The sequence below is a fragment of the Rhinolophus ferrumequinum genome, chromosome 20 (genome assembly GCF_004115265.2).
Source record: "Rhinolophus ferrumequinum isolate MPI-CBG mRhiFer1 chromosome 20, mRhiFer1_v1.p, whole genome shotgun sequence".
NCBI lineage: Eukaryota > Metazoa > Chordata > Mammalia > Chiroptera > Rhinolophidae > Rhinolophus > Rhinolophus ferrumequinum.
Genome location: NC_046303.1, coordinates 14,026,487 through 14,039,233, shown reverse-complemented (window position 1 = coordinate 14,039,233; position 12,747 = coordinate 14,026,487). Strand labels below are relative to the sequence as shown.

The 12,747-nt window shown below is 37.3% G+C and overlaps 1 protein-coding gene across 2 annotated transcripts in view; it reads left to right on the top strand.

Moving 5' to 3' along the window:
- The first annotated feature begins 2,718 nt into the window (after positions 1-2,718).
- Positions 2,719-12,747, top strand: part of TAX1BP1 (Tax1 binding protein 1) — a 69,365-nt gene continuing 59,336 nt past the window's right edge. Inside the window, exons 1-2 of one of the 2 annotated variants that reach the window (XM_033088419.1) lie at positions 2,719-2,845; positions 7,962-8,127. In XM_033088419.1, coding sequence (XP_032944310.1) covers positions 7,969-8,127 — 159 coding nt within the window. In that variant the 5' untranslated portion in view covers positions 2,719-2,845; positions 7,962-7,968. Of the gene's footprint in view, positions 2,846-7,961; positions 8,128-12,747 lie in introns of those variants that run through there. The other variant, XM_033088418.1, reaches the window with a different exon arrangement.

Sequence of the window (12,747 nt, the reverse complement as noted above, 5' to 3'; positions counted from 1 at the left end):
CAATCATTCTGAAATTGCCTGATCCACACTAGTGAGGTAATCTGTCTGATAAGACCTCTGGTCTTCCCCTAAGGGAATGTGTCCTTACCTGAAATAACCCACTCTTACCTCCTTAGTCCCACCATATTTCTGCCTATAAAAACCTTCCATTTGTATAACCCCTCGGAGCGCCCTTCTTGCTAACTGAAATGCTGCCCAATTCATAAGTCACTTAATAACGCCAATTAGATCTCCTAATTTACTCAGCTCAATTTTGTTTTTTAACGAATGAGCAAGTTATTTAGCTTTTCTGAACCCACAGTCCCCTGCAAAATGGGGATAATACCTCACAGTATCTAGCAGAATGCCCAGAAAACACTGTGTACTCCACAAAGGGGAATTATTATTTTTTTGACAGTTTTCTCCCTACTTGACCCCTTTGCCCAAGCTTTTACACCCTGACTCGAACTCTTCCATCTCTTCATTAAAACCCTACTAACTTTAAGAGTCTAGGTGTACCTCCTCCAAGAAAAGTAGACTGCTCACACAAGCCTGTACTGAGTCCTCCCATCTCTGAAAATCTTATTTTATACTTTATTTTTATACTATATTTTATACTTTAGTTATTTATATTTTCATGGATTCATTGATTTCCTTCCCTTTGCTATCATAAGTTCTTCTAATAGAGGAACAGTCTTTTAGACGTTTTCCTAATCAAAATACAGGGTAAGTGGTCCGTGATAGGTTAGGACAACTTCCTAGAAACTCCTTGGAATTGTAATTACTCCAGAAATATCATAGGATGCTGAGAGATTTACCTTCTAATAATTCTTTGAACTGGTCTGTGATCGCTTATTCACAATTTTGAAATCCAAAAAGCTTTGAAAATCAAAATTGTTTTAACATTTGGTGGCAAAGCCTATCCTGACCTGAACTCATTTGTCAGTAAAACGTGACCTGAACTCATGGTGGCCAAGTAGCAAAACTTGATCTGAAATGAAGCAAGAATATGTGTTTTATTACTCCTACTGAGTAGTGTGATATTCATATTTTTTTCATGAAAAAAAATGTTAACTTGATTAGGGAGTGCTGCCTCAAACCACATAGGATGTCATGTAACCAAGTATACTTTTCTAAAGTCTGAAAAATTCAGAATCCTCAAATCCATCTGGCCCCAAAGTTTCCTATAAGGAATTATGGATCCATATGTTATATAGCCTTAGTATGCCGCTATACATATAATAGGCTAATTTAAAAAAAATTCAATTAAATACCAAAACGATATATATTTATGTTGCTAGGAGAAACATTAAAAATTCAAGGGATTATGATTCATAGGATTAAAGCAAGTTCAAGTTCAAGTTCCTAAATAAGTAACTTCATGAGGGAAAAGAAGGTCTAAAAATTCAAGAAATTATTAAAAATAACAAAATAAAAATACTTGCGTAAAAAATGTTTTCCCATTATCACGTTTTTATCAAGCATAGTTTTTCTGATTTCATTAACTGAAAATTGTAATTAGAAATTTATTACATGTAAATAAGTAATGTGATTAAAAAATAGTGACATCTCTTAAAATTGTGTTTATAAAGTACACTGCTATATTTATATTTAAATGACAGATATTTCCACTACTAGGAGGTTGCTACCAGTAACACCAATTATTGATGCTATCACAGTTTTCTTCATCTGTAACATAAGGAAGTTGGGACTAAATGACCTAAATTTCAGATTCTTCTGAAATTCTATAATCAAGTAGGATATACAGAACAGGACCAAGTTCAAAGATTTCAATATATAGGAAATAAATCAGTCAGCATGTATTGAGGATCTGTGTTATTGAAAGTATTGTAATCTTAATTGTGTATAAGTGAAGTTGAAATTATATGAAAGAGGATTTTGTAGTTCTGTATTTACACAGTGCTTACCGTTTAATGGGATCTAAGTATCCTTTCTTCACTGGTGATACTGCAAATTTTAGCAGGGTTTTATGGCAACCCAGGAATATGACTAGAACAGAACACTCTTGCTTCTGTGGAGTTGGGATTGAAACTGAATGCTTAATACAGGAAGTAAGATATAATAGTCAAAAGTAATTTTAGAAATTATAATTGAACAGAGAAAACAGGACAAAATTCACACAAAATAACACAGATAACAAAAGCAGTTAACAACTCATAGAAATAAGGGCAGAAAGAGGCCAATGCTGGAGCAAGAGGAAATAGGATCATAGCGCATTAGAACTGACAAACTCCTAGGTTACCCAGATTTTACAGCGAACAAAACCTTGTAAACAAGAACAGGACAGGACCAGGACTTGGGGAGAGAGCCTCGGGCGTAGGGTTTGCAGCCCTGGCCGTGTGGTCGCTCCTTCAATTCTACGGTTCTCGGTAACATGAAAAGATTCGCTTAAGATCCACGCAATGACATGCTAATAGTCCATGTACCTCTCGGCTACCCTTTCCACTTAACTGGAAAGTTACTTAATAATTAAAAAGTCAAAAATGCAAATCCAAACTGACCCTGTGCAACCAGGTCTCTGAGCGAAAACGACAAGGCCGAAGAAAGACCCAGCTGGCTGGGTCGAGGGAAAAAGCCGGCTCGGACCCGTTAGGGTAAACCTGGTGGCCGGGGGCCACAGAAGGGGGGGCGGCGGCCTTAGCCGGGAGGCGGTGTTTCAGTGCCTGCGGAAGGGGCGGCCCCGTGGGCGGAAGTGACGTGTGCCGGCTTTTGGGCCTAAGGGGGCGGGCCGTATAGCCGGTCGCTGGAGGGAGGCACCGGTGGCGGAAAAGGTTCGGCTGCTGATGGCGGCTTAGGCTCGGAAACCTCTCTAAGGCTCCCCCTCTGACCGGGAGCTCCTCACTGGGTAAGTGCTTTCCCCGGCCCAGTGCCGTGTGCCGGGCGGACCGCGGCTGGAGCTCTTTCGGAGCTCGTGAGACGCCCCCCAGCCCCTAGAGTCCAGGGGCCTTGCCGGTCTCGGGAACGGTCTCCGTGGTGACGATGCAGCCGAATGACGACGCTTTCGCTGCGGAGGACAAGCCTTTCCTCCCGGACCGTGATTGTGACGGGGATGTGGGCAACTTCGGTTCGCAGTGGAGTTGGAAAAAGCCACGGGTGGCCGCTCCACACGGCGGGGAGGCCCCGGGGTAGGCCTTCGCGATTTGGGGGAGGCGTGTGGGACGTGGGCTCTTTGGCGGGGGGCGAGTGACGCGGGGGACCCTCCAAAGAAGAAACGGTCTCGCCCGAGGCTCAACTCTGGGGTGAGTGTCTCGAGGGTAGAGGGGGCTGCCGGCGTCGTAAGCTTGGGTAGACATCTAGGTCGAGCCCAAAAAGGACGCTCGGGCTTGCGTATGCGGAGTGAAACCCAAGTGTTTTGGTTTGAGTCGCCCGTGGAGAAGGAGGCGGAGACTCGCTGCGCCACCTACATGTTGGCGGGCCGCGGGCGGAGTTAGCTGTTCTGGCCTGGTCTCCTATCTCACCTGGGACGCGGACTGACTTTCCGCTTTTCTTGGTCTGTTTATGCACGACTGCTACGCCGAGTTCCCAGGGATCTTAACAGATCTTACCCGGCGAGTCACTTCTTTGCTTAGGCAACTTTTCTGGATTTCACAACTCTTCCCTCCCCCCAACCCGACACCCTGCAGGTCCGCCGTGTGTGGACAAGTCCCGACGTGGCGTTCCTCGCTTCAGAGGATCTTGGTTAAAGAGTGTGTGTGTGTGTGTATGTATGTATGTATGTATGTGTGTATATATGTATTGATAAACGTTAATTTATTGGTAATAGTTTTTTTTGAAAACACTGGCGTTTGACTTTCTCCATTAGGTTTTAGGTTTCACTAGTAGTTGTTATTAATTACCATTATGTCAGGGATATAGATGGAAAAATAAGTCTTAATATTTCAACTCTCTGCATTCCGCTAATTGCAAAATGTCTACACACCGTGCACGAACAATAACTAATGATCATTTTGGGGCTCAATTACAAAATTACTTAAAGATTATTTGACTAAGCTGTTACTCTAAAAGTGGGCTAATTGCCCTCAAAGTGCTAGTATAGAAGGGCCGAAGCCTGGCTTTCCTTCTGTTCTCGGCGAGGATAGACTTGATTTGTCTTAGGATTACTTGCTCACGTTAGACATGACTTCTTTCAGCTTCAGAAAACATCGTATTGTAGTTTTTGTTTTCTAGTTATCACATTCTTAAATTGCACACCTCTGTTTACAATCATGCTGCAGCCATTTGTTGTAGAATTAACTAGTAAATACCTCTTTCCTTAACAAAATAGCAGGTATTTTGGAATTCTAAGTTTCAGCCTTTTAAATGGTGCTAAATATTTTTGAAAGATCCTCAGGAAGCTTTTCTATACTTTTATGGGGGAATTATCTTATGTGAAGTTTATTGGATTGTATTTTTTTGGAATTTGGATACTTCTAAGTAACATTTTGGCCGTATGCAGTTCTGGCTTCTTAAAATTTATTTTATTCCTTGCAAACCCTCCTATGGGCCAAGATCATAGCTTTTTAGGAACCAACTTTTAAAACAATCTAAAAAGTAAAAAGTGGTATTAGTGACACTTGGGCAGAGTGTAGTGCTACTCAACTGTAAAGAGTTCTGGAGATAGATTTCTGTAAGAGTGCAAATAACAGTTAGGTGGCTTTGCTTCTGCCTAGCAGAAAGATTGCTAATAGCATTTTTCTGGTCTATAAACCAGCTGATAGTCTTTGTTTGAGTTAAAGTATGAGTGATTGGAAACTAGAACGTCAGAATAGTTTTCCCTTCAGATATTTGTGTGTCCTATAGGACTGGTTTGGAGATAATTATAAAAGTTCATATATTTTTGAAGATTTAAAAAACTTCTGATAAGTTTGTCAACCATTACTTGTAATGTGTTTTTATTACTAATCTTCATTTGCTCTGGTTTTACTAACTTTTATTATGGAAATTTTCAAACATACACAAGAGGAGAACAAACAGTAAAAGGAACCACTGTTTTTGCCACTTGTTTTATTATCCCCTCTAACATTTATTTTTTTCCTCGAGTTTTTAACTAGATAATCAGGATATTTCACTCATAATTAGTTTAGCATGTTGATTGATAAGGACTTTGGAAAAAACACAATCACCACAATTATATTATCACACAGAACAAAATTACTTCTTGAATTCTAATTGTTAGAACTGGCAAATTATATAAAACATTTATTTAAATTAAAAAGCTTAATTTGATTTTGTATGTTTAATGCATAGAAGTTTTTAGTATGGTCTGTTTTTTTACTTTAGTTGACTAAGGCTTACATTTTTGGGCTATTCAGGTAAAAATATCAGGAGCTACTGAAAAAATACTATCACAAAAGCCAGATCTGTTTTGGGCTTGAAAAAGTTTTAAAAAAGTAAAGATAATATTGAAATGCCTTTTTCCCATCCAGATTTTTTTAGCTAGTTAACTGAGTGCCCACTGCATACTATTTATCTTTAAATATCGATGAATCCCCAAATAACAAAATTGGATTTTAGATCAAAGACTTTATAGTATAAGGTTTACACAACCTAACATGTATAAAGCAACTCGAGACATGTTAGAACTTCAGGGAATATATTAGGAAACATGGAAGAGGGCACTGCAGGCAGCATGTATATGCATTTCGGGCTTTGTTTCCCAGCCTAATGTGTCTGGTCCTTTTAATTCTTGACCGGAAAATTTTTATTTAGCCTCGGCTTACATCTTAATGTACCCATGTTTCTGGAGATGTACTTTAGAGAATGGAAAGAAACATTTGTATGGTAAAGCTACTTCCACTTCCCTTTGTGTGTAGGGGCTAATCTCTCCAACACAGTTTGTTCTTTTTCACAGGATGTTGGTGAGGCTACACTTCCCAAGCATAACCACAAGGTGATGCAGTGACTTTGCACATTACTTGGGTGTGGTGTGTGTGTGTGTGTGTGTGTGTGTGTGTGTGTGTATGTGTGAGCATGAGTAGTATATTAATCTACCTGTGAATCACCTTGATACATTGGCATTCTCACTGAATTTCAGCATTTTTATAAGCTTGCCCATATTTTCACTCCTTTATCTGTGGGAAGAGTGAAACAGGAACGGTATGGGAATTAGAAATTTCATTTTATTGTTTAAAGTGGGTTGATTCCAGTTGTAATTACATTCATTTTACATTTATCCACGTTAACTTTTTTACGACTAGAAGATACATTGGAATTTATATAAAAATAAAGTAATAACAAGAATGGAATAACTTGTAAAATTTCTATAGTTGTAATCACACTGAAATTTTTAAAAAGATTGGAGTGTTAGGGATTAATGAAAGTTATTAATAGGATGATCACAAATCATTTTACTCTCCAGATTTATAGGCATCATGAATATATTTAAAGTCTGACATTAGGGTTTTCTATTAAAACTTGAATTTTGGGGGGAGAGTTTAAAATGAAATTTCATGTTAATATGTTTATTTAAAGCAATGAAAATAATACATTAATATATACTAGTAAAAATTCTATCAGTTTAGTTGTCATTTTCAGACATATCCCTCATGAGTGGACTTAACGTATGGTCTGTACTTTTTTGGTCCTTTTTGATGCCTTTATATATATATATATATGCACATATAAATACATGTATACCTTCATATTGTTTTATACCTTAAAAACTTTAAAATGAAGTAAAAGTGTAAGGTTGAATAATGGATTTTTAAATTACTGTTGTAATTGAGATTAAACGAAAGTTTAAACTCCACTGCCTTGTTTTATAACAAATAATTAGTTTAGGAAACTTTAAGTTTAAAAAAAATTTCATTCTTCAACCCCTTCTAGTTGAAAAGTGGGAAACTCATTCTAGCTAGCCTTATTTTCTCCTGAGTATTTTCCTTAGAGAAGTTTAAATATTCTCTCTCTTCATAGAAAAATATTACTGATTCGTTTGCTTCAGTTTAGATAGTTGTATCTATTAGACATTGGTTCAGTTGATTTAGCTATAGGTTCTCTTATTGATATCTCATAATCAGTTGTGAACAGTTTTTTCCAAACAAGAATCTGGGTGTGTTTTTTCCTTCTTTATGAAGCCACTGACTGAATAGAGATTATCATTAGTGTCTTCATTAGCATCATGACATTCCCCTGAGCCCAAGTTAGGTCAGATAAGTCAAAGAAACAGAGTAGAACTCTTCAGTTATTTTAGGCAGAGTTCCCAGTGTTTATAAGTGCTACCTTTTCATTGTCTTGAAGTCTTTGGGTTACCAGCTGGAGAGTATTGACAGTTAAGTTTCCCTGTGAAATAGGTTTGCTGGTAATAGAGCAGAGGTAGGGGAGGGTTGCTGCTGAATGCACACTCTACCTCCGAATTCTGGCAGATCTCAGCTGGGGAGAGCCTAACAGTCAGCCAACCTGGTATTCCACCACAGTGGCTCCCAGGTTCACGATGGACAGCCTCTTTGTGGGATACCCCAATATATTATTTCAGTAAAGCGCGCTTCCAGAAAGTCTTTTTTTTTTTTTTAAAAACCTTCTTCCTTCCCCAATGATTCTAATACTATCATGAACATGGGTCAGGAATGCAGGCACAGACAGATTAGCATCTGTTATAGGATCCTAGAACCTAGAGGAGAGGGATGGGATGGGTCAGATTAGGGACGAAAATAATGAAGTTGCAGGGTCCAACATTGAAGCTCTTGGTTGCAAAAGAAGCAAAGCGCTAGGCTTTTCAGGAGAGTTGATAGTTTGTTTTGAAAAGTTTTTTAGCACCCATGTAACTTTCTGAGCCATGTTGGAAATTAGTTATCTCCCAGTGTGTGTGTGTTTTTATATTTAATCACATTTTAAGGAGGCGTTCCAATATTCAAAGTATATGTCTTCTTAAAAATTATGGCATGTAAATAGTCATGTAATTTGCATTCAGTGATGCATATTTTCTGAAGATTCTGTAAGTTTTTCTTAATTGGGATCATTCAACTTGTATGATTTACTTGTTTCAGATTCACAATGACATCCTTTCAAGAAGTCCCACAGACTTCCAACTTTGCACATGTCATCTTTCAAAATGTGGCTAAGAGTTATCTTCCTAATGTACACCTGGAGTGTCATTACACCTTAACTCCATATATCCATCCACATGCCAAAGATTGGGTTGGTATATTCAAGGTAAGAAAAACTTAATGCATATTTCTTCCATTGTTTTCTTTTAAGCAGGTTGATCAGAAGTTTATACTAATCTTCACTGTACATTAAGGGTCATTTTTGTAAATGTCAAATGTAAAACATTTACATTTGTAAATGTCAACATTTTATAAACATGAAGTATTTAACAGTTCAGATAGTATACAGGAAATGTTGGGAACTTCAGGCTTTCACCTCTGTGCTCGAAAGATTAACTTCATTCATTTCAGGTCTTGTGAAAATGTTTTCAGAATCTTTTTTTTCTCTTTTTCCATTTTTCTCCATTCTTTACCTGAAAAATGATCTTTTCTTGTGGGTTACTGTGTCTTTTACTATCTTTTTAATTTTGTACATCTCTACAGCCATGTTATTTCTTCTGTTATCCTGCATTATTTAAATATTGCTCATATTGTCTTACACTTTTATAAGAGTATTCTGTTTTATATGACTAAATAGTAAATTCTTTGGTGGCAGGAGTCCCAGTTCTTATATTTTGCCAATAATTTTCTGTAATATTTGCTTGAAAATTACATTGAGATGATCATATTACACTAGTGCTTCACTGTGCTGGAGGTTTTCTGGTAATTTTAATTCTTCAGAATGTAGTGGAGAACCAAAACCTAAGAGAAGAAAGTCAAAATAATTATTTTGGCAGTCATAATGCCACAAATGTCCAAATAGTAAAACTTATTGTTCTCCTGGGTTACTCTAGATTCTCTCTCAGAATTAGTTTGTTTTAGATATGATTTTTTTTTGATACGATTTTAATGGTCTTGAAATTTGGATAATCTGGGTTGTATAAGTTAAACAGCAAAGTATAAAGAAATAGGAGTAGCTGTTAGAGTGAGGCACATTGAGAGTATTCAGAAGTGAAAGTTCAGCGTCATAGAGTGAGGAGGGCTGAAAACTATACTGGATGAAACAAAGTCTTGGCATTTAATGATGTTTCAGTTCCTTTTTGAAGCCCTCATTCTGTGATGTTGGATAGATGAATTATTCACTGTTTATTTTTTGTTTTTTTAGGCCTAAATTCCAAAATGGAGATAACATTCATTGTAAGCATTTTGTGAAATCAGTGTTGGTTTTGATAATATGTGAGGTCTGAGTATGAAGTTAAAGCTACTGACTGAGAATTGGTGTGTTCTGCAAGAGTTGGGTCAGAGAGGAAGACTAAAGCAGGGGAGTGAGATTGAAGGAGGGATTCCTGGCAGGAATATGGTATAAACAAAGGCACAGAGGTGAGAATGTTCATGAGAATGAGTCGTGCAGAACGTAAGCTGCTTTCAGGGAACTGGAGGGAAAAAGATTGGAATTAACTTCCCTCTGTCTGTGGAGGTCCTTCATTATTAGGCTACGCAGTTTGTAGGCGTTTTCCTTACTGGCAGTGGGAAGTCTTTGCAAATGCAGGTATGTGGGCTGATGTGTGATAAATTGTTTCAAGAAGGTGAATCTGCCTTTTGCCTTCAGACTACTTGTTTGTTCTATTTTTTTTTTCATTTTTAGTTAATGGCCTAATTACCTCAGCCAAAAGCTTGTGATTTTTGCTTTAAATTCAGCCAAATACCAACTCTGTCCAATTTTCTGTCTCTGTAGTTTTGCATCTTTAATATTGGCCCTAGTTCATGCCCTCCTGGTCTCTTTGCAGACTATTGCTATAGGTCGCCTGTTTTCCCTGCGTCATTGTTCACACTGTTCTTCAAACTGCTCTGTATATACTGTAACATAAAATGAAAATCTGAATGTATCTTCCTCTTTGAAGCTCTTAATTGGTTTTTCATCTATAGAATAATGCCAAGAGCAAGTAAGTTAGTATGCCATATAGGGCCCCTTTGTATGATTTGATCTATAGATTCATTTTTTATTATTGCCTGCTTATTTTTTTTGCTTTGGTAATGCTAAGCTATTATCTCATAACTTGTGCACTCCAAGAGCTGCACTTTTTTCTAAGCAGTAAGTAAATACATAAATAAATGAATAAAATTGTGTAGAATACTCTTTCCATCTTTTGCCTGGATAATACTTGAAAACTCAATAGGAAGTTCAAGCATGCAGTAAAAATTTCAGAATATGCAGGCAAATTCAAGGAAGAAAATTAATCACTTTAATACTATAACCTAGCAATAACCATTGTTAACATATTGGCATATAGCTACGTATAATTAAGTAATTATACATATACATTGTGTATAGTAAAGTATACACACGTCTGTTGATGCATTGTGGAATTCATTGGAAACATTTCTAAATGTTTACCATTACACAATGCTTAATAAAGGTTTTTGTATCTTTATTTTGATGATTTGTGCACTTATTTCACTGTGTAAGTTCCTGGAGTGAAATTGTCATGTTTTTGGCATTGCACTTTTTTTAAACACTTCATGTGTACTTCAAGTTGCCCTCCAGAAAAAATTTTGATATGATATTGAGAAGCAGGCAGAGAGAAACTGTAAGTGGGGAGGAATGAAAGTGTGTGGTATGCTTGAGAAAGAGTTAAGGAATTTGATTTGCCTGGGATACCAGTTTCAGAAGATGAGTGGGAAAGGTTGGTTTGGATCATGTTGTGGATTGTTTTAATGTTTGGCTGAGGAATAAATATTTTTAAGCAGAAAATAGTAATAGAGTTTAGAGGTGAATTTTAATCTTGCAGTGCTGAGTAAGAAACTGCAATTAGAGAAGGGAGGCAGAGAGAATGTTTAGAATATCCTGGTTTTCTAGGTGAGATAACAAAAGCCTTAAGTAGAGAAGGGAGTCAGTCAGTTGTAGGTAATAATCCATAAATAGAATCCATAGAGTTTGTCAGCAGTTAGTTGAATGGTTTGGGACTGGAACTTATTCATGGCTTGAGTGTATTCAGTAAGGAGAAACAAGGTCGTGTACCAAGAGTTGGGGAGGGCTCGAGTAAGGTCTTGCTACTGTGGGAGAATGTCATAGGGAATTGGAGTAGGTTAATCAGGAGATCGCTGAGCTGCAGTTTTATGACTTTCTCTAGAGAAGGTTCAGCACCCAGAATTGTGAGTGTAGAATTCCAAAGTAGGTATTGTTCAGACAGAATTGGAGGAAGGGATGTCAGCGACAAAGGATGTTAGGGTGGTTTTGGGGACGTTACTGATATGATTAACTCACCACGAAGTCCAAGTTAGGTAGGGAAATGAGTGAAGTCAGATAAGGGATAGAGAATGGGTTGGAGATTTAATTTGTTTATAGTTTTTACTCCCACCTACAGTATTGACTAGTTTTAATTAAAACTAAAATAAACATGTAACATGTTTATTACTTTATACTTTACAAAGGTCTTTTATCAGAACATTATAGTCCCCATTTTACAGATTGAGGGAACTGAGGTCCAGAGAGAAGGGACTTACTCAAGGTTATCAAACTTTGGAGCTGAGATTTGAACCTTATGTAAACTGGCATTAAAGAGTTATGCTCTGGCAGTTTGGTTAAGTGAAAGATCTGGTTATCCAAAATTAGCAACACAGTTCCTAATAAGTTCAGTGTGCACTTTAAGGATTGACAAAATTGAAGTAAAAATACGGGAAAAGATTTAGAGCTATACCTAATGTCATATATATATTTTTAAAAATATTTTATTGGGGAAGGGGAACAGGACTTTATTGGGGAACAGTGTGTACTTCCAGGACTTTTTCCAAGTCAAGTTGTCCCTTTAATCTTAGTTGTGGAGGGTGCCATTCAGCTTCAAGTTGTTGTCCTTTCAGTCTTAGTTGTGGAGGGCGCAGATCAGCTCCAGGTCCAGTTGCCGTTGCTAGTTGCAGGGGACACAGCCCACCATCCCTTGCGGGAGTTGAGGAGTCGAACTGGCAACCTTGTGGTTGAGAGCCCACTGGCCCATGTGGGAATCGAACCGGCAGCCTTTGGCATTAGGAGCACAGAGCTCCAACCGCCTGAGCCACCGGGCCGGCCCCCTAATGCCATATTTTTATTATTAACCCCAACATTTGTTGCAGTAAAAATATTATATGTCACACTGTATTTGAGTTTTGTTGTTCGTGTTTATGAATTTGATTTGGTCTCAGTTGTATAAGTTTATAATCATGAGGAATTTATTTACATTTATATTTATGCTTAGCATAAATTAAATTACATTATAACTAAAATAATTTGTAGAAAATTAAAGATCCATAAGATGTTTTTTTAAAAATTTAAAGGGAAAACCACTCTAGTTGAGGGAATTGGGAGTTTAAAATGATTATGTTCTCACTGCATCGTACTGTCTACCAGATTAAAAAACAAAGAAAGAAAAACTAACTTCCTGGTGTGGAAAGTGAACCTGAGCATGATTTTTATGTTCGAATATCTTGTTTCTCAAGTTTTTGTTACTCTCTTCCTTGTTTCTTCTTTTCACATTTCTCTTCCTTCTGCTTCTTCTATTTCTCTGCCTTGGTCTTCCAGCCCTGTCTCATTTTCTGAAATAAAAAAAATATTCTTCTATTGTAAAAGTAATTACATTTTAGAAAACTTAGAAGAAAGCAGAAGATATAAAAGATAAAGTTAAGGTGACCGCCAGTCCCATGTATAATAGTGGCTAACACTGTTAATGTTTTGAGTTTTTCCTTCCAATCTTTTTTTTAATTAAAGGAAGAAGAC